Source organism: Colletotrichum chrysophilum (assembly GCF_026319265.1).
Source record: "Colletotrichum chrysophilum strain AFK26 chromosome Unknown scaffold_73, whole genome shotgun sequence".
Classification (NCBI taxonomy): Eukaryota; Fungi; Ascomycota; class Sordariomycetes; order Glomerellales; family Glomerellaceae; genus Colletotrichum; species Colletotrichum chrysophilum.
In genome coordinates this window covers 136612-157167 of record NW_026517360.1, presented here as the reverse complement: position 1 = coordinate 157167, position 20556 = coordinate 136612, and the positions used below count along the sequence as shown (strand labels likewise).

Sequence of the window (20556 nt, the reverse complement as noted above, 5' to 3'; positions counted from 1 at the left end):
CCCGTCGGCGTTTAGTTATCTCACCCCGGATCGCCGACGAGACGTCCGTCACGATGTAAGTCGTGTATGACCATGCATGAGAGCAGTGAGTTACCGTAAGACAAAATACATCCTCTGCCTTAATTCGTTCGCAGATTCCTTATATAAATGTAGCCTTTAGCATAGTAGTCATAGGACATGAAACAATCTCATCTTCTCAACTCAGTCTTGCACCATACCATCTAAACACCACAACAATGTCCCTCAAAAGCAAAGTAGCAATCGTCACTGGCGCCTCCCGCGGTCTTGGAGCCGGCATGGCTCTCGAACTAGCCCATAAAGGCGCATCTGTAAGCTTCCATCTCATCTTCCCCCTTTCCTCACCCTCACTCACAAAACACCAGGTAATGCTCCTCTACACCTCCGACTTCAGCACCCCCAAAGTCACCGCCCTCCTCGCCCAAATCGCATCCCTCCCACACTCTCCCCCCGCCACATCCTGCCAAGCAGACCTCTCCCTCCCCTCCGCCCCGTCCGCTGTACTCGCCGCGCTCGCCGCCTGGCCCGCGGCCTCGGGCAAACTCGACATCCTCGTCAACAACGCCGGCACCGAACTCAACGCCCCCCTCGGCTCCATCACGCCGTCCGACTTCGCCGCCGTCTACGACCTCAACGTCCGCGCGCCCCTCCTGCTCACGCAAGCCCTGCTGCCGCACCTCAACCCCCGCGCGCGCATCATCAACATCTCCTCCGTCGGGGCGCGCGCGGGGTTCGCGGGGCTGGGGCTGTACTGCTCGTCGAAGGCGGCGCTGGAGGGACTGACGCGGTGCTGGGCACGGGAGGTAGGGGGCAACGGCACGACGGTGAGTTGTGTAGCGCCTGGGCCGGTGCAGAGCGATATGCTGGAGAATATTCCGAGGGAGATTGTGGAGACGCAGATGGCGCAGACGCCGGTGGAGGGCAGGTTGGGCAGCGTGGAGGAGGTGGCGAGGATCGTGGGATGGTTGGCGAGCGAGGAGGCGGCGTGGGTTAGTGGGCAGGTTGTGAGCGCTAGTGGGGGGTGGGCGATGTATTGAGATGTTTGGTTTGGGGATGGGGAAGTGGAAGATCATGAAGATGAATATTGTGGTTTGACGCGAGAGATCTCGTTGGATGGTACGAGAGAAATAGCCTGTGGTTGTCTAAGCCATGTATAGAAGACGTTGAAAAGATGCTCTGTGTACGGGGGAAAGACGGCTACGCTCGTGACTCAACGCTTTTGGGTGTCATATGAGGAGTTTGCTCTGCTGTCCTAGTCTGGTATGATGGAAGTCGTGGTATAAAGAGCAGATGCTGTTGAGAATGTAAATAGTTTTCTCTTTCCCTCAGAACCCAATGAACATAGCCTCTATGAGTTTGCGAAAGTGAAATATATGAAAAGTCAGAAGCAAAGGTGGCCAGATGATACTCTTTCTTTCAAACGCAAGCAGGTCATTTAATCAATATTACTGGGAAAAGGGCCATAGAATCAATAAACCACAAGTAATAAGCTGCCAAAGGAGGAAATGACGAAGAGGAAAGTTTTATTAAACGTAACGTGAACATGCAGTGGCACATGGCTGTGCAGGAAGGCTTCAACATAGCTCATGTGGCCTTGTACAAGGGCTCTATGGCGAGATAGATGAACCATCCTTTATGTCTGGCACGTCTCATAATCAAGATCTCATTGTACTGTTAGATGATGAACAGAGTGTCGTTTCTAAACACGACAGATGGCTGGGACAGTCAGATACTCAACGAGCTGGACAAGCGATTGCATCAACGCAGTTCACCTCGAAAGTTGCAAAAGCTACAGTATCAGAGGATGTCCATTTCTGGAGAAGTTTGGACGTAAACGTCGTACTGATGATACCTATCTTAGCCAGAAAGCAAACCAAAACAGCCTTGAACCGCATCAACGGACACTTATTGTTTGTTTCCCACTTAGTGAGAGCATACAGTTATAAAGCAATGTGGTCTATGTGTAGTATTGCTGAGGCAGCCAGGCATTGAGGTCTTTATGTATCATGATTCAATAAAGCGTTGAGAATCTTTCATCGCGTGTCTAAATCTTGCGAGAAGACTGGCTTGTAATGATTGCCATACATTCGTTGCGAAGTGAGATTTGACCAAGCATCTGACTTTCGAGTTCGGAAAAGTGGCTGGACTTCGAAGCAACTGTCTTTTTAATCTCTCAGGTATTCGGCTGTAATCACAGGGGAAGATAGTTTAACGGTAATCAAATAACCCTGGAAGGCTGTTAGTTAGGAAATTCAGGGTCTCACACTGTCACGTCGTGCTAATTGTGGAAGAGCCTCGTAATGTTTTGTCCATAATGATTACTACGATAAACACTGGCGCGAACGGACTGAGATAACCGACAAAGTCTTACGACTCTTAAGTAGGTTTGTAAAGGTGAGACGCGGGTGGCCCTGGTCTCAAAATATAACATGTTTGGCAACAATAGCAAAAGACTGATCAATGAGCGAGCTGTATGCTCCGACGGTTTCTGTGAAACAACTTGGCTACCTAGCAATTTAAATTTTCTTTCAGTGCATTTGAGCGTCGAACGCCCATCGTGAGGCCTGCGTTTATCCATTCAACCTGCCTATTTATCACTGTCTCTCCTTTATTCAGGAGGTATCATTACAATTACCACTTAAATCATCTATACTGGGATGCATGAAATCACTGGCATTTGCCCGTTTGTACTTAGTAGTAAAGATATGCTGGCAAAAGCGTGTATATATCGAGAAACTCTGCACTCTCACAACTTCGCTATCTTAATAAGTTTGTGCTTTCATGAAAATGGCATCCAGTGTCTCCTGGTCAATATTCAGCAAGATTAGTTTGAGCATGGACGTGAGCGCCTGTGACAGGCGGCGGCCTGTCAGCTAATGACAGAGGAAAGGGGAGCCCTTGTGAAATGAAGAACAGGGTTTGAAGTCCATCACTCTTGAAGCTACATGGGGAAAGGTCACTGACGTATTGTAGCCCAATAAAACGTAACTAAGGAGAACCGAGGATTGCCGTAGTGGTATTTGCCATGTGGGGGAACGCATCATGGTAACAAGGGCAACGAGTTAACCAGATGGGTAAGAATTTCAAATTCAAGATTCGTGTCTTCGATTAGGAACACGCCTGCTAAAGTGATGTTCAATTTTGACATTAACGATACTGATCCCCGGCTAGAGGGACTAGATATCCTGGACGAGCTGACTTCTCAAATTAAGGCGGAGGGATGTGCCGTGCTCGAGTCTGAGACTGGCCCTACGGATTTCAACTTGATGACGAGACATTTCGAATTCATTGGACATATTGAGAGGGGTGTGGCAACAAAACATGCTCGTGCGATTGTCATTGCTTGGAGCCAGCGTAGACATAAAACAGACATTGTGTGTTATGCCTATCATCACTATTGGGTGTAGCCTGCAATCAAGCCGATATTCGAGCCTAGTATAATTAAGACGCAAAAGACAGGCGTCATTTGCACACAGGAAAACACGAATGGAATTCTTCGTCCACCGCTGACCCGCGAGAGGAACGTTTATCTTCGCAAGACATGTAGAATGACAGCTGACAGATGTCGGCTTTTCTTGCCTCAGTGGTCAATTTCCTGCGTGCCCCTTGTCAACTTGTTTGAAGTATTACTCTGAAACTGTCGTGGGTGTTGAGGATAGGAGATGATAAGAATGATTATTTCATGTTTGAGGCAAGTCTTTTTGGATGTCCGTGAACGCGTTCCGCAACCAACGCATTGAGAACTGGACGATCCGATCATTGAAGGTCAGGACTCATACTTAATGCAGTAAGGCAATTAGTGTTCCAAGGAGAATTACAGTTATTGCAGCTGATGTTGAGAAAGCTTGAACTCCAGCTCTTGGAACTTGTTACAGCCCTACAACTCGACATCTTCTCCATAAAAGAAAACAGTTCAGGCGGTTTCCGTTAAGAGATGTTTAAATAAACGAACAAATCTACTGTGTCGTCTACTCTTCGACTTTTCGCAACAAATCAGAGCAAGAAAGCGATTGGGAGTTCTGGCTTAACGAAATGATGAATTTCATTTACCTCTATTATTAACAAAGGATAATTGACACTAGGTATTTCATGAGTGAATCACAGTCAATTAAAGATACGCTATTGTCGTTTACAAGGTATCATCAAGTAATACTCCGGAGGGAGGGAGCGATGGAAAAAGATGTGAACATATCCAGATACAATACGAGATATATGAATATATCTCGTATTGTATCTTGATATGTTCATTCGTGGCTCCGGGTAGATAAGACCTGTCTAACGGCATGAAGCTGGAGTCATCAAGATCGACAATCGTGTTATAAGGGCTTTCCTCTCATTGAATACGATGCTATTTATCTGCCGTATGAGACGGATCTGTTCCATCATGTGGCGCGGGCATAAAACGTGGTCAATCATTACAATCCAATACGAAAGGGTAGCATTGCTGAAACCGTTTTCGGCGTTGATACTTTAGCGACGATTTCATCGTCATTAGTTCGTCTCAGAACTACAGTCTCGGCAGGAACATTAGTCGCACGAGTTGCCCAGCCCAGCCGCCAACGTTGCTCATGCGGCCCAATATCCGTTCTTAGACTTCGTGCCCATCATCTTCGGTCTCTTTCTTCAACCTCCCGAGTATTCAAGCAGAGTTACGTGTCGAAGTATGAATTCCCGTGCAGCCAAGCTTAAGTGTCGCCCGAGGTGATAGCAAACCTAAGCAACTTGGTACCCAACGGATATTCCGAAACAATGTCCGTTGGACAAAACAAGAGCCCTTCGAGACATTTGCGCATACGAAAGACTGCACCACATCTTGAAGGCCTTGTTTTATAGTCAGAATGCCAAGCTTGCTTGGGAAACCCTGGAATAACAAGACAGCCATGTTTGGGCTCAAAGGCCTCAAAACGGATTCATCACTACATACTATGGCTGCTGGTGTAGTTCAATTGAATAACATACAGGAAGAGACAGACAAGGTCGTCTGCGAAAAAATTCATGTGACCTCAGAAGAGAGTGCCATGACATCGATATTAAGGTGTTTTCAAGCGAACGAAGAGAGGAGCATTTTTGCAGAACCAAATCATTCGACACATTACATTGCCGTGTTCCAAACTAAAAACGAACGACCGCCCGTATTGACTGGAATAGCCCTCGGGACGAGCAATTGAAATGAAAACCGGAGTTGGGTCGGTGTTTTTTGAACGAGGCACACTCTCAAAGCGAGCATCGTTAAGGCACGCAAAGTATGGTTGGATGATGTATAAAAGGGGGGTTGGCGTGGGAATCAAACGGGCTTCCATGCAGAGCGATTGGAGAGTCGCTCAACGACATGTTTATTGCGTGCAAGCGGCAAGTATCATTGGCAAATATCTACGCCTACAAAACTTGCAAGATGACGGCTTGCAAGTTGTTGGAAACTTGATGCTGTCTTCTCTTTGCTGTCCATATCCGTCATTTCCGAGGTATTGATGGAATACTAATGTCATCCTGTGCATTCATCGAGCGCTGGCACCTGTCAGATCAACGGCAGAGGAAACAGAAGTAGCTATAAATGACAGACTTAAGAATCATCGCAATTCCATGGAAGATCATTGGCAAAGCAGCTGTCGGATCGCTCCGTGTCGGCCAGTATAAATATCTAGGCTCCCTGGACCACGTTCTGTTGTACGGGACGGATCACGGAAACCCTCATGAATCTCACTGGTACTCAGGCCAAGAGATTCCGGATCTACGATTACAGCTACACCTCCATTTGCGCATGACTTATTGACACAAGGCTGTAATATGTTAGTTACATCCAGTCTGATACTGCGTAAGATTTGATCTCTCGGATTTGCAGAAGGTACATGCTATTCTAGACATTAGGAGCATATGGGACAACCACATCGGCGCCCTGACGTTACCTTCTAAACCCCACCAACACCTATGCAAGAGTTCATTTGCCCTGGTTGAAGTTCATGCTGTAGCCGCCAGTAGCCTCGTCCTTGACCATTTGAAAGTTGTCGGTGCTGAGCCCAAACGGCTTGAGGATGCCGTTACCCAACTACATCCCGGTTAGCCTCGTTTACCACCCAGAGTCATCAACACTTACGTCCTTGAGCTTCCCCCACATCTCCGCCGTCTCCTTCTCCTGTGCAGCCTTCGTCCTCGGCGGCAGCACCCTCAACTGCGTCTGCACAATCTTCCGATCCGCGGGCGCCAGATTTGTCATCTTGGAAAGCGCCTTGTAATCTTCCTCAGCGCCCGCCAGGTTCTGCCACCCGCCCTCCTCGCTGTGTGCCCGCGCTCTCCTCATCAGCGCCTTGGCCCGGATCCGCAGCACATCCTCCTGGCGCTTCTTCCTCGCCGCCTCCTCGGGGTCGTCGGACCCCACCGGCGCAGGGGCGGCTTTGCTCGCGCCGGAACTGACAATCTCCTCCTCAACGTCCTCCTCCTCGGCGCGTTCCTTCTCGCGGCGCTCCTGCTCGAGGGCGGCTTCCCTCTCGATCCTGTCGAGGCCGTCGAGAGCGGCGGTGGCGCTGGAGATGGCGTCCTTCCACTGCTCGAGCTTGAGGTGGCAGGCGGAGATGTTGGAGCGCAGGACGGCGAGGTCGTAGTCGAGGTAGTTGGGGCAGACGGCGACGGCCTCGTCGTACTTGTTGATGGCGGCCTCGTATTTTGAGGAGGCGAAGAGGGCGTTGGCTTCCGCCTTGTTTGCGTTGGCCTCGGTGAGGAGGGACTTGGGGGTGTTAGCTTAGATGTTCACGAGGTTGGATGTGTGTGAGAAGCTTACCGCTTCTTCTTCAGGTGAGAACTTCTCAATCTTTTCCTGTTCGTCCTCCTTTTCGACCGTCTTGCCCTTGTCCTGGGCCTTGGCCTCAGCTTCCTTCGGCGGCATCCTGGAGTATTATCACCCGTGTGGCTGGCTCTTGAGGGTGAAAATGCTGCGTGAGCTATGAGGTCGGGTTTTAGGCGGAGTCCAGCGACAGAAAGAAGACGGTGGAAATGTCGTCACTGTCTCGCCGGATCTCCACGTGGAATGGGGCGTTGGACGTTGGAACCAGTGGGGGGCACACTGAGGCTGTTCACATGTTTTGGGGCGTAATCAGCCACTAAAATCGACCCCTCTGTCAGCGGCCCTTCTGGAATCTCAGCAGCTCAGCCTTTGGAGGGAGGGGCGCCGTACCCGCTGTCTCGCGGCATCTTTCAGCGAATGAAGTCGCCAGATGGTGGCAGGTGGACAGTGTGCGCCGGCGCAAAGACTGTGTCTCTCATGAGAAATCAATAATAGTGCTGTCTTTTTGCAGTTTTTTTTTTTTTCAATTTCAACATGTTGAACACAATTGACTCTATTTTTGAGTTTTTATAAGAATGATGCAGGGGGATCATAAATAAATATCTCCAAATAATCAAAGTAAGAGCAAAGTGACACAGCGCAGTTGCTTGATCTGCATCCATCTGCCCCACTTTGGTCCCTTTGGCGATTCATTATTTTTTTTTTGGGAAAGAGCTGGGTGGGCTGGATCCAATTGACCCCTCCATCCTCCATTGTCGGTGCCTTCCGTCCCCGTCTTCACCCCGCTGTTCCTTCCTGCCGGCCCTGGACCTGACCTGCACCCGCACCTGCCTTTGTGACTCTTCATTGTTCCCCGGTGCCTGCCTTCCTCAATTCACCGTTGCGCCCTTTCCCTGAGGAAGAACCAAACAAACGGCCTTTTCAGATTTTTTTTTATCCAGCCTCACCTCACCTTCTTCCACTACAAAAACCCCCACCTCCAACCCAAACCCACCACAACTTCTTCCTGCTCCTACCCCTCCATCACCAACAACTTCCTTTCGCGCGACAACAATCCACCTTCCATCTTCCACCTCGAGCAACCCAATTGCACCTCCTCCACCTCTTCTCTGTACCTTCACATACCTTCACATTCACAAAAGCCTTCCTCAACCGTCACAATGGCTCCCCGCACTGAGTAAGTCCCATCTCCTTCCTGCGCGCGCTCCTCCCCTGCCCATCCTTTGCGATTCGCGACAATGGCAATGGCTGACGTCTTGTTCACCTCCAGCTTCCCTCCCATCCGGGCCTGCCTCTTCGACATGGACGGCCTCCTCCTTGACACCGAGGACCTCTACACGGCCTGCATCAACATCATCCTCGAGCAGCAGGGCCGCCCCCTCCTCCCCTGGTCCATCAAGGCCAAGCTCCAGGGCCGCCCCGGCCCCGACGCCACCCGCCTCTTCCACGAGTGGGCTCAGCTCTCCATCTCCGAGCAGGAGTACCACCAGCAGCTCTCCGCCCTCCAGCGCCAGATCTTCCCCACCACCAAGCCCCTCCCCGGCGTCCCGGCCCTGCTCGCCAACCTCGGCCGCACCCGCTACTGGGACCTCAAGCCCGCCTCCGCCTCCAACGGCAACGGTAACGGCGCCGACAAGGAGAACCCCCACCGCGTCCACATCGCCCTCGCCACCTCCTCCCACCTCGCCAACTTCAAGCTCAAGTCCGACCACCTCACCGAGCTCTTCTCCATCTTCCCCTCCCACCGCCGCGTCCTCGGCGACGACAAGCGCATCGCTCCCGGCCGCGGCAAGCCCAACCCGGACATCTTCCTCCTCGCCCTCAAGACCATCAACGACTCCCTCCCCGCCGGCGAGAAGCCCATCGCCCCCGAGGAGTGCCTCGTCTTCGAGGACTCCGTCCCCGGCGTCGAGGCCGGCCGCCGCGCCGGCATGCGCGTCGTCTGGTGCCCCCACAAGATGCTCCTCAACGAGTACAAGGGCCGCGAGAAGGACGTCCTCGCCGGCCGCACCGGCGAGGCCGGCCACGTCGACATGCACCAGGTCGGCGAGGTCGACGACGGCTGGGCCGAGTACATGGACACCCTCGAGAACTTCCCCTACGACAAGTTCGGCATCACCGTCCCCCCCGTCGAGGTCGACGACGAGCCCTTCATGAAGGAGAACGTCGGCGAGGTCCTCGTCGACAAGGCCAACGGCTCTGCCTGATTCACTTTGCGCGGCATTCTTCATCCAAACGACGACACCAGGATTTTGGCAAGATCTGGCTTGACATAGCAACAACATGGGCAGGCTTGGGTCACCGCCGTCCTGGCTCGACTTTTTCCTACTTCTTTCCTTTCTGAGCAAGCTTTTTTTTTTACGAGAAAACGGCATTAGACAGGGCATGGATTACGATGATAATAGGCGAATGAAAGACAGAAGGTCTGGCTGGCATGGGATTTCAATAGACAAGAGGATTATGGGAAAGGGAACCACTTTTATTTTCTTCATAGACTTGGCTTATTTGATCACGGTCAAGAACGAAAAAAGCATTTGGCATCGCGATAGAATTCTCCCAGTGGATTAGAGAAAGCAGGCACGAGAAGAAAGAACCAAGCCTCCCCGCATCCGAATGATACCACAAAATATATGCATACAAAACAAAGACCCTTTCTGCTTGGTGCCGGAATTTTCGTGAAAAGGACAGTAGCAAACAAAAACAGCCCCCAAAAGTCCCTTGTGTCATTCGAAGTTGATGACACGAAAACGAATCCTGATGGTATCGATGCCCCCTTTGGAAGCATTGTCCTCCTCCCTCCCCATCCCTAGTATGCCGGAGCGAAAATCCACAGCTCGCTCTCGAAAGGCATGTCCTTCCTCCCCGTTTGTCCAGTTTGCCGGAACGCCAGATGCTACGTTCGGGTGATCCCTTTCAGGAGTCACCCCGTAGGAGATAAGAAATCTCATCCACACCGCCCCCCTTTTTGCCGCAATGATGCCGGCCGTCCTGTAAAGCCGTATCCCCCGCCTTTGTAAAACAAGAAAAAAAGCCTGTATGGAGATGTAGAAGATGGAATTGAGTAACAGAGAGGCCGGGAAAAGACGAGCGGTTGAAGATAAAAAATGTGTGGTAGGGTTCGGCCGTGATCATGAACCAGGCATCCAGTGCCGTTTTTTGTAGTGTAGTGTACTTGTCATCCGCAGGTTGAAATGTGAAGATCCCGCTCGTCTTTTCCGCGTCGCTCTCTGAGAAGATTATGTAGATATAAAAGGGTTAGACACGCCCTGGGGTGAGGTTGGGTCGGTGCCTTTTGTAAATAAAGATGGGCTGGAAGAGAAAGATAAGCAAGAAAAGGATAACCCCAATCAGAGGAAAGTCTGCGAGCTGTACGAGTTGGACCTATTCGGCGGCTCGTACCAGTTCTGGTACGGGTGATTCGGCAGCGAGAAATCCGCGAAGCTGAGCGGGTTCACGAGCGCCTTCATCGGCGCCGCGGGCGGCTGGCTGCTCGCCGCCGTCATCGCAGGCGGTGCGCCGCCGCTCGTGCTGCTCGCGTAGTACTTCCCGCCGCCGCCGCTGCTTCCTCCTCTTGGGTCCGGATGCGCCATGACGGGCGTGTTCCCGCCCGCGGGCGAGGGCCAGCCCCACGACTTCTTCAGCTCGGAGTGGATCTTGCCGAGGCGCCAGCCGGAGGCGGTGTGGATCTTGTCGAGGATCTCGAGGACCTCCTCCTGCTCGCGCGGGTCGGTGAGCACGGCGGAGGCGATGGCGAGGGAGCGGATGGCGACGGAGGCGACGCCGCGGTCCTTTGTGTGCGCGACGATGCCGCAGACCTGGTGCGCGTGGTGCAGCTGCAGAGCGCGCATTTCCTCGGAGGCCTTGCCGGGTTCCATGGGGTTGGTCTGCGCGAGGAGGCATTGGGCGGTGTGGTAGAAGAGGCGGCCGATGATGGCGGCGCGTTTGATGAGCCTGCGGGGAGATGGTGTTAGTACACGGGATAGTTAGCGGAGGGAGGGTGAGGAAGACGCACCAGACGTTGGGGAAGGCAGACTTGGAGTTTGTCTGCGAGGGGTAGAGGTAGCCGAAGGGGTGCATCGTGCGCGGGCACGCGTTGTTCCACTTGTCGCACAGCCGCTTGAGGTCCTGCCACTGCGCGAGCCGGTTGCCGAGGCGGATCTGCTCGTCGTGCGGGCTCGGCTCCTGGAAGCGCGGGATCGTGGCGCGGAAGTTGGCGATCTTGGCCACGATGTACAGGATGCGATGCACCCACAGCTCCTCCGACCCGAAGCCATCTCCTGATGCCGCCGCGGCAGCAGTCGCAGCACCGGCACCGTTGCTCTCGGCGGCAAAGTCCATGTCCAGCCCCCAAGAGTCCGGGTCCCACGACGTCTGCCAGTTGAAGGCCAGGCAGGAAAGCACCTCCATGCCGATGTTGAGCCAGAAGCACGCGGCGCCGATGCCGCTGGAGCGCGCGTCCCACTTGCACTCGCGGATGAGGGCGCGGGCGCCGGCGATGTGGTTCATGCGCTGGGCGGGCTTCTCGGACATGATCTCGTAGACGTTGAGGACGACGGCGGTGGTGGCGCACTCGCCGGTGTTGCGGTCGGGGTTCTGCAGCGAGCGCAGCAGCTGGGTGGTGGCGGTGTCGTAGTAGAAGAGGGCCTTGTCGTCCTGGTAGGCCGGGTTGACGAGGGTGAGGTGCTTGACGCCGCAGGCGAGGAAGGCGTTGAGCAGCATGGGCGACTTGAGGGCATGGTAGGGGATGAGGCGGGAGAAGTGCTTCTCCTTGTCGAGGGAGTCCATCCAGACGCCGACCTCCTCGACGAAGACCTGCATGTAGAGGATCTCCTCGGGCGAGTTGAGGTACTCGCGCTCGCCGGCGGTGGCCTTCTCGCTGGGGGGAGGCGTCATCATGCCGTCGGGTGCGAGGGCGTTGGCGCCGTTGGCGGCCCCGGGGCCGGCGGCAGCGCTGTGCCGGTAGGACGGCGGCGGGGCGGTTGGTTGTGGGACGATGGAGGCGGCGGAGGAGGCGTCGCTGTCGCGGTGGGTGTGGGAGCGGGAGTGGGAGTGGTGGTGAGAGTGGGAGTGGTGGGCGTTGTCGCGGAGGGCGGCGAAGTGCTCGTAGCCGGCGTACGGGTGAGGGCCAGGGTGCGCCGAGTTCTGGGGGGTGAGGTAGGCGGTGGCGGACTCGCTCTCGCGGCGGTGAGGAGGGTAGTCTGCGGCGCGAGGGGGCTCCGGGGGTCGATGGGCAACGTGTGGCGGGTAGGAGGCGTAGGAGGGCGGCAGCTGCGGCGGCGGCGGCGGCGGGTGGTGTTGAAGGTGAGTCCGAGGAGACACGGAGGCGTCCGGGCCCGGGGCGGCGCGGGCGTGGGGGAGGAGGTGGCCCTGGTGCCGGAGGGTCTGCTCTAGATGGCTCGGCTCAGGCCGGGGGGCGGCGGCGACGGCGACCTTGTCGAGGTGTGCGTACCGGCCGAGTCCGCCGACGTATTCTGAGGCGATTTGTCTTGACTCATCCTGGAATTGTACTGTGGTTCATTCGCGTCAGCCTGTGTCTGCCATGATGCTTACGATTTCCTCACACCACCTCACATGAGTGAGGTGAGGGGATCGGCTATTGGGTGAGTGAGATAAGATGGGGGCTCCGGACTTACCCGACCACTCGACGGTGGGAGGCATGTAGGGCGGTTTCTTGACCTGGACGTCTATGAAGTTGAGCCGCACGCCGCGTTTGCATTCTCGATTGCTCTTGCGACAATTTAGACAGTCTGGTAAGCCTTCGTCACATTTTAGATGCCGTTCCCTACACGTTAGACAGCCCGTCCGTACTCGTTTGGACTTTGTGGCGGTCGCGGCGGCGGCGGCGGCGGATTTCTCGGGGGACTTTGCGGCGACGATGAGGTCGCGCGAGGGGGTGAGGGAGTGGATGCTCGCGCTGCGGCGGGGCGGGATGTGGGAGCTGGGCAAATTCATGGTGTCGTATGTTTGGTGGTGGTGATGGGAAGAGTACTGATGGGTTTGGTGGTCTTGGTGGTGGTGCTTGAGATAAGAAGACTGCTGCTGCTGCTGCTGTTGCTGCTGGTGGAGTGGTGCTACTACTTCGTTGCCGAGGCTAAAGTCGGTGGTGAAGTCGGAGGAGAAGCCAAAGGAGAGAGAAGAGACCTGGTCGTCGTTGTCGTCAATGTCCTGGGCGCCGTCGAGGTACGGGTCGTGGACAAAGTCGAGGGGCGGATGATGCTCAAAGGGGTGCAGCACCGCCGGACCAAGGCCAAAGCCTGGCACGAGGACGCCTGCAGAGGCGTCGTATGCCTCCAGGGCTACCGAAAGGCCCGTCTCTGGTGAGTAGAGACGGTGGGGGGATTCAACGAGGGCTGGGGACACCCTACGGCTTGGGCGACGTGGAGGGCGATGCGGGCATTAACTTGGTGGATGCTGAGAGGTGAGTTTGCCGTCGGAAGAAGAGAGAGCGAGAGACTCTGACTCGTCGCTGTCGTCGTCGTGATGGTCGTCGTCGGCGATGTCGCTGTCGTCGGGTCACTCACGATGAGAGTGAGTGTGCGTGTGCGTGTGCGTGAGAGAGAGAGAGAAAGCGGATGCGCGCGCGCGAGCGGGGGGCCGATGTACGAATGAGCGGCGAGAATGATCCGCTGTGCTGCTTGCTGATTGAAGGACGGGCTGCTGGCTCAATGGCGGGTGACTGATTGGGAACACTGATCCCGTTGCGTGAGAGACGTCGTCGCCGGGTGGTGATGAGATGCCAGATGCGGCTTGTCGATGAAATGCGATGCGCAAGCGATGAGATTCCTTCCTTTCAATGCCGTCGCTGCTGTGGTCGTCGAAGTCTTCGTCTTCGTCGTCGTCGGGGGCGCGATCGGAGAGCGACACAGATTCACTCACAGGGGGCGGATGGGGTGCGGTGCGCGCGATGTCGGTTGTCGGTGAGAAGCGGAGAAGAGATGGTTGGTTGGTTGGTTGGTTTTAGTGAGCGAAAAGTCGAGTCGAGATGCGAAGTGCAGTGGGAGGGAGAAAAATCAAAAGTCACAAGCTTTGGCGTTCTGGATGGAGCAAGGTGAGGTAAGTCGAGCCAGAGTAGGTAGAGAAGCTGGATGGATGGATGGATGGATGGAGGGAAAGACTGAGCGGCAGTGGCCCAGATTGACTTGACTAGCGCAAGATGGCCGAGGTGTGTGTAGCGTGTGTACTAAGTAGTCTTTGTGTGTGTGTGTATGTCCAGTGGGTGTCTCCAGTGGGTGTCTCCAGTTGTTGTAGGTAAGGTAGGCAGTGTGTGTGCTAGGAGGTACCCTCTTCCAGGCCTTGGCCGTTGGTTTGGTTGGTGGCTATGTCTTGTAGGTACCTACTTTGCTGTAGGTAATGGCAATGGATGTACCTCTCGCCGATGAGGACAAGGACAAGGACGAGGGAGGGGGTGAGGCTTGGTCCGTTCGTTTACATCTGCAGGAATCCCGGCCGGGGGAGGTGTGGGTAGAGACCGAGAGCATGTACCTTCTTCTGTGCCTAACACAACAGAGTTCCTCCTGTTCTCTTTTCGGATGTGTCCATGTATCGTCTGCTGGTTGTATGTGTGTGTGCATGTGTTGTGTGTTGTGTCTACTGTGTATTGTGTGTCCTTGTAATCCAGATGAGATGGACGCAAAGGGATGAAAAGACGAAGTAGAATGCTGTTGCGTCGAGTCGAGTGTGTGATGTCGGGAGTTTGTGTGGTGGATGGTGCGCACCCGTCTTCTTTCTCCGCGGTTGATGGCGGGGATGTAATGTTCAGGCCAGGAAACGGTATGCAAAGGGCAGATGCAGCAGTATTAGGCGAGGAACGGAACGACGGCAGTGAGAGTGAGAGTGAAGAGAAGAAGAGCATGAGGACCGTGAACGGCTCGCGAGTGTTAATATGGAGCAGAAGAAAGCGCCGAAGATGATGGATCTCCTTCTGCCTATCTCTCTCGGCCGCGCGGATTCCCTTCCCCCAGGTCGGGTTCAGGGGTCTGCTGCTTCTGGGGTTATGGATGTGAGCAAAACAGCGAGCATCAGAGAGGGCCAAGACACGTCTTGCGGCTCGAGAGTACACGGAATATGTGTACGTGTATATGTCGCAGACACGGAGAGATGTGATGCAGAACGCAGAGCTGGGCGGGGGTCTTGGTACAAGACGATCCAGGATGAATGCCTCTCGTCTTTTCGATGTTCTCGTCGAATTAACGACTGAGCAGTCGTGGTGGAATGACGTTTGAAAACAAAGACAGGCGGCGTGGATCAAATCATCGAAGCTTCAAATTTCCAGGAAAAGCATTCAGCCAATGCTGGTTCTCGGGCGGCAGTGGGTAGAGTCGCGGTCACCAACCGATGGACGTCGTCGGAATTGAGTGAGTCCAGAACTTTTTTTAACAACAAGGCACGCAGCACGCAGCAGGAACGGAACAGCAGATCAGGGCAGGCAGGCAGGCAGGCAGGCCAGACAGATCCAAGGTCGGGTCGAGCTCGGGTCCTTTTTTGGGGCGACGACGGGGGCGTGTCCCTCTTCCAAATGTCACTCCCAGTCTTCCTCTCAGCGTCCTTCAGCAGGTCGCCGTGAGGTACGGTACCTCTCCAGGGGGATGGATGGATGGCAGACGGGCGCGCATGTGGGGAGGCTGAAGAATTGGCAAAGGGGAGGGGGAAAAGGGAAACGAGGCGCGCCGATGGCGGGTGAGATAGGGAGGGATAGATCGGCAACGACAGCGTCGCTTGGCGCAACTCTATGGGGAGCGAGAGCGATTGAAGAAACTCTGAACGGCTGAGAGGTACAGAGGGATGGAGATTCCGGGGGGGAAGGGCCCCAAGGTTGAGGCGACGGCGTTGCGAGGGAAGATGGGGTGTGGTTGTGGGCGTTGTGGGTGTCTGTGTGGCTGTGAGCAAAGAAAAAGGGGAGAGCGGAAGATACCTTGAGAGACTCATCACTCACACACTTGTGCTGTCGAAGGACGAGAAGAGAGAGACTGTGTGTGTGTGTATGATGCAGACACACAGGGGCGTGATCGCAGCAAATGGCCTCTCGCTTGATTTAGCACTTTTGGCGGGAATCTTCTAAAACCGGAGCGGTCCCCTGGGTTCCACATTTTAAGATGGAAGAAGCGTTTGCCGATGGGTGACAGACGGGCTCGAGTCTCTTGTCTGTGGCTGGAATCGTTGCATGTACCTGTTGACGATGGGAGGGCTTGAGTGTTGATGTATGCTGGACCCCTGGACCTTTTTCGATATCTGCACTTCTATTAAATGTATGTTTTTGATGTTGCTATCTTCTGTCGATATGAATAGAAACTCTACATCAAGAGAGGAGAGACAGCTGTGAAGGTGGCGATGACCACCATCGTTCGATTGCTCCATCACAATGGCCAGAGCACCGGAAAACCCGTCATCGGAGCCGATATCCGAGAGTGAATGGCCCTCGACCGGCAACGCTGCGCCGCGCCGACCTGTTCAGGGTAGAGCGCCGAGATGGCGACGGTATCCCGATACTCCGTTCGGCACACACAAAAGGACACCTACAAGAGGGCTATCTCTGTGAACACCAAATCGCCAACAATTTCATCGCCATTGTCAATGATGGGTAATCATTCTATCCAAAGAGACGAGGGCAGCACGACAACAGAAACAGATCCCCCCGCGATCCCATGTCCCTCGGACCGCACACAGCCACACAGCACACAGCATACGCTCTCTCTTCTGATCCTAGATGTACCTCGATACATCCCGCTCCCACATGCCCGTACCTTGCGCGGGACGTGTTGCAGATCCGCCTTTCCGGGGTTCCAGGTGCCGCTAGAATTACGCTCGAAGGAACGCAGTGCCACACACCACACTGCACACACACACACACACAAACGCCAGCCATCGTCAAGCCAATACTGACTTTCTACCAAGACGTAGAGTGACTTGGGCCCTGACAACTACCACCCCCCGGACCCGTCACAGGAAGGGCTTGCTTCCTCCCCTTCCTTCGCCGTGAAGTTGCTTTTAGCATCCGCCCTCTTTTTCAGCCTCCTCCCTTGCCCGTCGGAGATGCCTCACCGTTGGCAGCGCCCGACAGAGTGGCACACTTTCACAGCGGCCCGAGGCAAGCCAGCAGGCAAAATAATACTAGCAAAACAGCTGGCTGCCGGTTTTAGGCTCGAGGGATCATCCGTCCGTGTATTCGCCCTCTAGGACATTCTTGTCAGAGACCTGCTTCGGCTTCTCTTGCATCCCCAAGATCCCGCCGAGCTCATTCGTCGCATACTCTTTCCTTGCTTCGGGCCCCAGAACGCCCAGGGAAAATCAGACGCACGAAAGCAAGCAAGCAGGCGGCCTTCCTTTACTACCATCGTCAGTGCGTCTCTTAACAATGCCCAGGCGTGTAATAGCACTACTGTGTTGTATCATCATGAGCCAAGTCTTTCCCGCCTTCAGGTAGCATCCGCCGAGCGCCATCACAGTCGCAAGTACAGCAGCATCCAGCTCTTGGCTTCCCTTCAGATGTTCCCCAGCGCTTGGCCTCGAACCCCCTTTCTTGCGCGTCTCTTCTCAGGGTATTAGCCGTTGTGGATTTTCCTCTGATAATCTGCGAGTCGACGATGGGGCACATCTGTGGCATCTGTTGCCGGCCTCGCCCAGTTGCCCTTTTCTCTGCTTTTCCCCACACGCAAGAGGCCGCGCAATAACGTGCTCCAGTCCCCTGTCACGAACCAAGCGCCACGAACCTCGCCCATAGTTGCATTTCTGCTTCTTCCAACGCAATTGACGCTCGCTTGATGCTGCTTCCGAGAGAAAGAGAGCAGAAAGAATGGACGCCAAGTTGGATGATCATCAGAAATCGTTCGGCTCCTGTTGCGCATTTCGTTTCCGCGCGGGGGTGCTCAGCTGGCTGAGCGTCACTTCATCCATCCACATATGATGTATCGTGTTTTGTACCTTACCTGAAAGTGCCCATGCATTACGCCAGCAGGATAAAACAATGTACCCGGTCAGTAGCTTATTTGGCCCGGAAGAACGACGGCTGCCCACAACACGAAGAGTGCCTCCACTTCTCTCCCTCCCAATCATGCCACAGACGTCTCCTCCCCGTGCCATTATCTCCCCGCCAGTCCTCCGCCGCCAGAGGCCAGCCAACCCCCCCGTAGGGTAGCCGTCGTCGTGCTCCCAGGCCCCGGCCGCTCCGCCGCCGCTCGGCGCGGTTTGATCGTCACACGCGGTCGTCGTCAATGTTTGTTCTTCCTCCCCCCCCTTCCCTCTGCCGGGTGGAGGGGCACGTTGGTTCGATCGCCCAAAAAGCAAAGCGAACAAAACCGGCAATTGTTAACTCTGTCACCTCTTACTTTTAGTCAGATGTGTTTCTGGAACGTCCACACTCTGGTAACTATAGCCCATATATGACAAGGTTCTCGCGACAGAATTAGCAAGCCCGAGCGAGAGGGAAGGTCAAGCTGAAGCCAAAAGGGCATGACTGTGGAAAAGTAAAGTGTAGACGGCTCGGCCGATGAAGCAGGATCGTCGCGGCGGGTGAGTTGAGCCGAACAAGGTCGCACGTCTCGACTCGACCAAATTCTGTCACCGTCGCAGTAGCATCGGACCTTAAAACCTATTACCTGTCAACGTAGACGCCCAATAAGCACCCAGACACGCACTAAACGTAGGGCCAACAGAGCCTCCGAGGTAATAATCGCCAACGTTTTTGGCTTTGAATCTCGCTACCTTTTGCCCTGCCCACACACTTTCCTGCTGTTTGTCTGCTCGGCTGTCGCTCATATCGAGTATCAGCCTTCGCGGATATAGGTCTGGGCGAACAAGGTTCGTTCCCTGGGGAAGCTTTTGCCCATGTTTCGTTTGGTCCTGCATTCGACGACGCCCCCCTTCCATCCACTCTTCGCGCGGGATCCTTTTTCCTTTCTTCCTTTCTTTTTTACTACGGTACTAAGAATAAACTGAAGTAAGGTTGAATGAAGGCCTTACGTCGGGTGCCGTTGCCCTTTTCTGGAGACTGTTTTGGGGATGCATGCTTAGGTAGAAGAGAACCCTTGCATCCCAATATTCCCTCTCTCCTACAGTCTGGCCAAGAAGAGGAAGAGGTCGTGTGCACCTCACCATCACCCCTTGCTATTGCTGTCAGAAAGATTAACCAGCGTATCCGTCCCGAGGCGACAAATCGTCGTCCCATCAAAGCCCGGCTGTCCAGTCTGCCGAGGACAGTCCCCTTTAAATGCCAAGAGAAATGATGGTACTGGATGGGCCAAGCGCCGCGCCGCCCAGCACCAGAGGGGCCGCAGCAGCAGCACCAGCCAGCGCCGCCCCAAAAGTGCGAAACGCCGCACCAGACGAACCGGAATGAAACACCAAGCAGCGGCGGGTGCCGTCATTACTTTTTCTTTCTTTACTGTAGTGTCCTGCTTGCTGCTGACCTCGCATCTTGACACCCAGAGTTAATCTGCGCCCTGATCCGAGCTTATGGGTGGCTTTCAAAGTTCGGCAAAAGGACGAAGGGAGCTGGGCAACGCTGTGCATTCTAGCTTTTTCTTTTCTTTTTTCCTGTACTTTATTTTGAGGTGCCTTTCTTGGCGGGCTGGAAGGGTAGCACTACTTCGTAGAGGATGTGGTGCAAGCAAAAGCGAGATCGTCGTCTGATGATACGGGCAAAAGATAGATGTCCAGACAGACGGACATGTTCCCGACAGCCTGAAAGCGAATGCGTGCTAGCCAATGGAGACGGGTGATTCGACATCTCTAGCTGCAATTTGGTGAGGAAGCTCTTCTCCTCCAGCGAGTTTCTTAGACAGAGACATGGTACAAGCGAAAGCCTGTCTCAGCTCTGCAGATTCAAGCATAACCATCGGCAGCAGTTATTTTCAGTTGTAGAATGGTACCATCAGCAGCCAAGTCTGTCTCTGTCCCACCGCGCCGCGGACCGCGGGCCGCGACCAAAAACACCAGTTTCCCAGCATGCCAACTCGTTCCAGGCCGTGACCGTGACTCCCACCAGAATAAGCGCCAGATGCGATGCGATGCGATGGAGATGCGGTTGCGATACACACCCGTCGTCATGCCTTGTTCCGCGATGTTGCTCTTCCATGGGGGGCCCGTAGGCCGGTACCTTGTTCTTCCCCACCCTAAGCCCAAGCACAACCAGACAGACGAAAAAGAAGAGTCCGCCGCAGGGGTCTCATTCACTCTCAACATGGGGTGGGTGGGTGGTGGGTTGAAGCTGACACTTCTTCTGATTCTCAGCAGGAAAGGATAAGCTTCTCGGGAAGTTTTTGCCTTGCGGTCGCGGGTAGCATTTCTGGGGACTTCCCGACGACGACGGTCGGGATGGATGGGGTGTGGTCCAACACCCATGGCAGAGACAAAAAAGGCTGGGTCTTGTTGCAAGATTTGACGTCGGCTCCGGACTTCGCCTCTGCTGCAACGATGCGACTTGCCTTGCCTTCTCGAGGGTGCCGAAGCTTGGAAGGGGAGACGCCAAGTTTTGCTTGGACGTTTTCTTGAGATTGTGTTAATCCCAGGGCCGAGCTGTCAACGGGGCCGCAGAGTCAGAGGGGGAGGAGAAGAAGAAGAGAAAGAAGCCATCTGCAACCGACGCCCAGGCTGATCGGGCAGCTTGGCGGGACAAGTCGAGACTGCCCTTTCTCGTGGCACTCGTTCTCGCACAAGATTATGACTTGGCACACTGGAGGAGGACTGAAGATAATTCAGCAACCAGCTGGGGGCCGGGGCTGTGCTGTTCCTGTGCAGAGTTACGATGCATGCAAGTCTTCTTCCTCACG

The 20556-nt window shown here is 54.6% G+C and overlaps 4 protein-coding genes across 4 annotated transcripts; 2 read left to right on the top strand and 2 right to left on the bottom strand.

Moving 5' to 3' along the window:
- Positions 1-236: 236 nt before the first annotated feature.
- COL26b_008408 (uncharacterized protein) lies at positions 237-1055 on the top strand (the record flags this gene model as incomplete). Its single annotated transcript, XM_053181167.1, has 2 exons — positions 237-329; positions 384-1055. 2 exons carry the CDS (start codon positions 237-239, stop codon positions 1053-1055), a joined length of 765 nt encoding a protein of 254 aa, XP_053034914.1.
- Positions 1056-5953: 4898 nt separating this feature from the next.
- Positions 5954-6895, bottom strand: COL26b_008407 (uncharacterized protein; the record flags this gene model as incomplete). The annotated part of the gene is made up of 3 exons (XM_053181166.1): positions 5954-6061; positions 6110-6736; positions 6791-6895. The coding sequence occupies 3 exons, from the start codon at positions 6893-6895 to the stop codon at positions 5954-5956; spliced, it is 840 nt and encodes a 279-aa protein (XP_053034913.1).
- A 1058-nt stretch (positions 6896-7953) lies between these two features.
- Positions 7954-9000, top strand: COL26b_008406 (uncharacterized protein; the record flags this gene model as incomplete). The annotated part of the gene is made up of 2 exons (XM_053181165.1): positions 7954-7970; positions 8064-9000. 2 exons carry the CDS (start codon positions 7954-7956, stop codon positions 8998-9000), a joined length of 954 nt encoding a protein of 317 aa, XP_053034912.1.
- Positions 9001-10140: 1140 nt separating this feature from the next.
- On the bottom strand, positions 10141-12745 carry COL26b_008405 (uncharacterized protein; the record flags this gene model as incomplete). The annotated part of the gene is made up of 4 exons (XM_053181164.1): positions 10141-10744; positions 10806-12300; positions 12427-12469; positions 12602-12745. The coding sequence occupies 4 exons, from the start codon at positions 12743-12745 to the stop codon at positions 10141-10143; spliced, it is 2286 nt and encodes a 761-aa protein (XP_053034911.1).
- Between the last annotated feature and the right edge of the window lie 7811 nt (positions 12746-20556).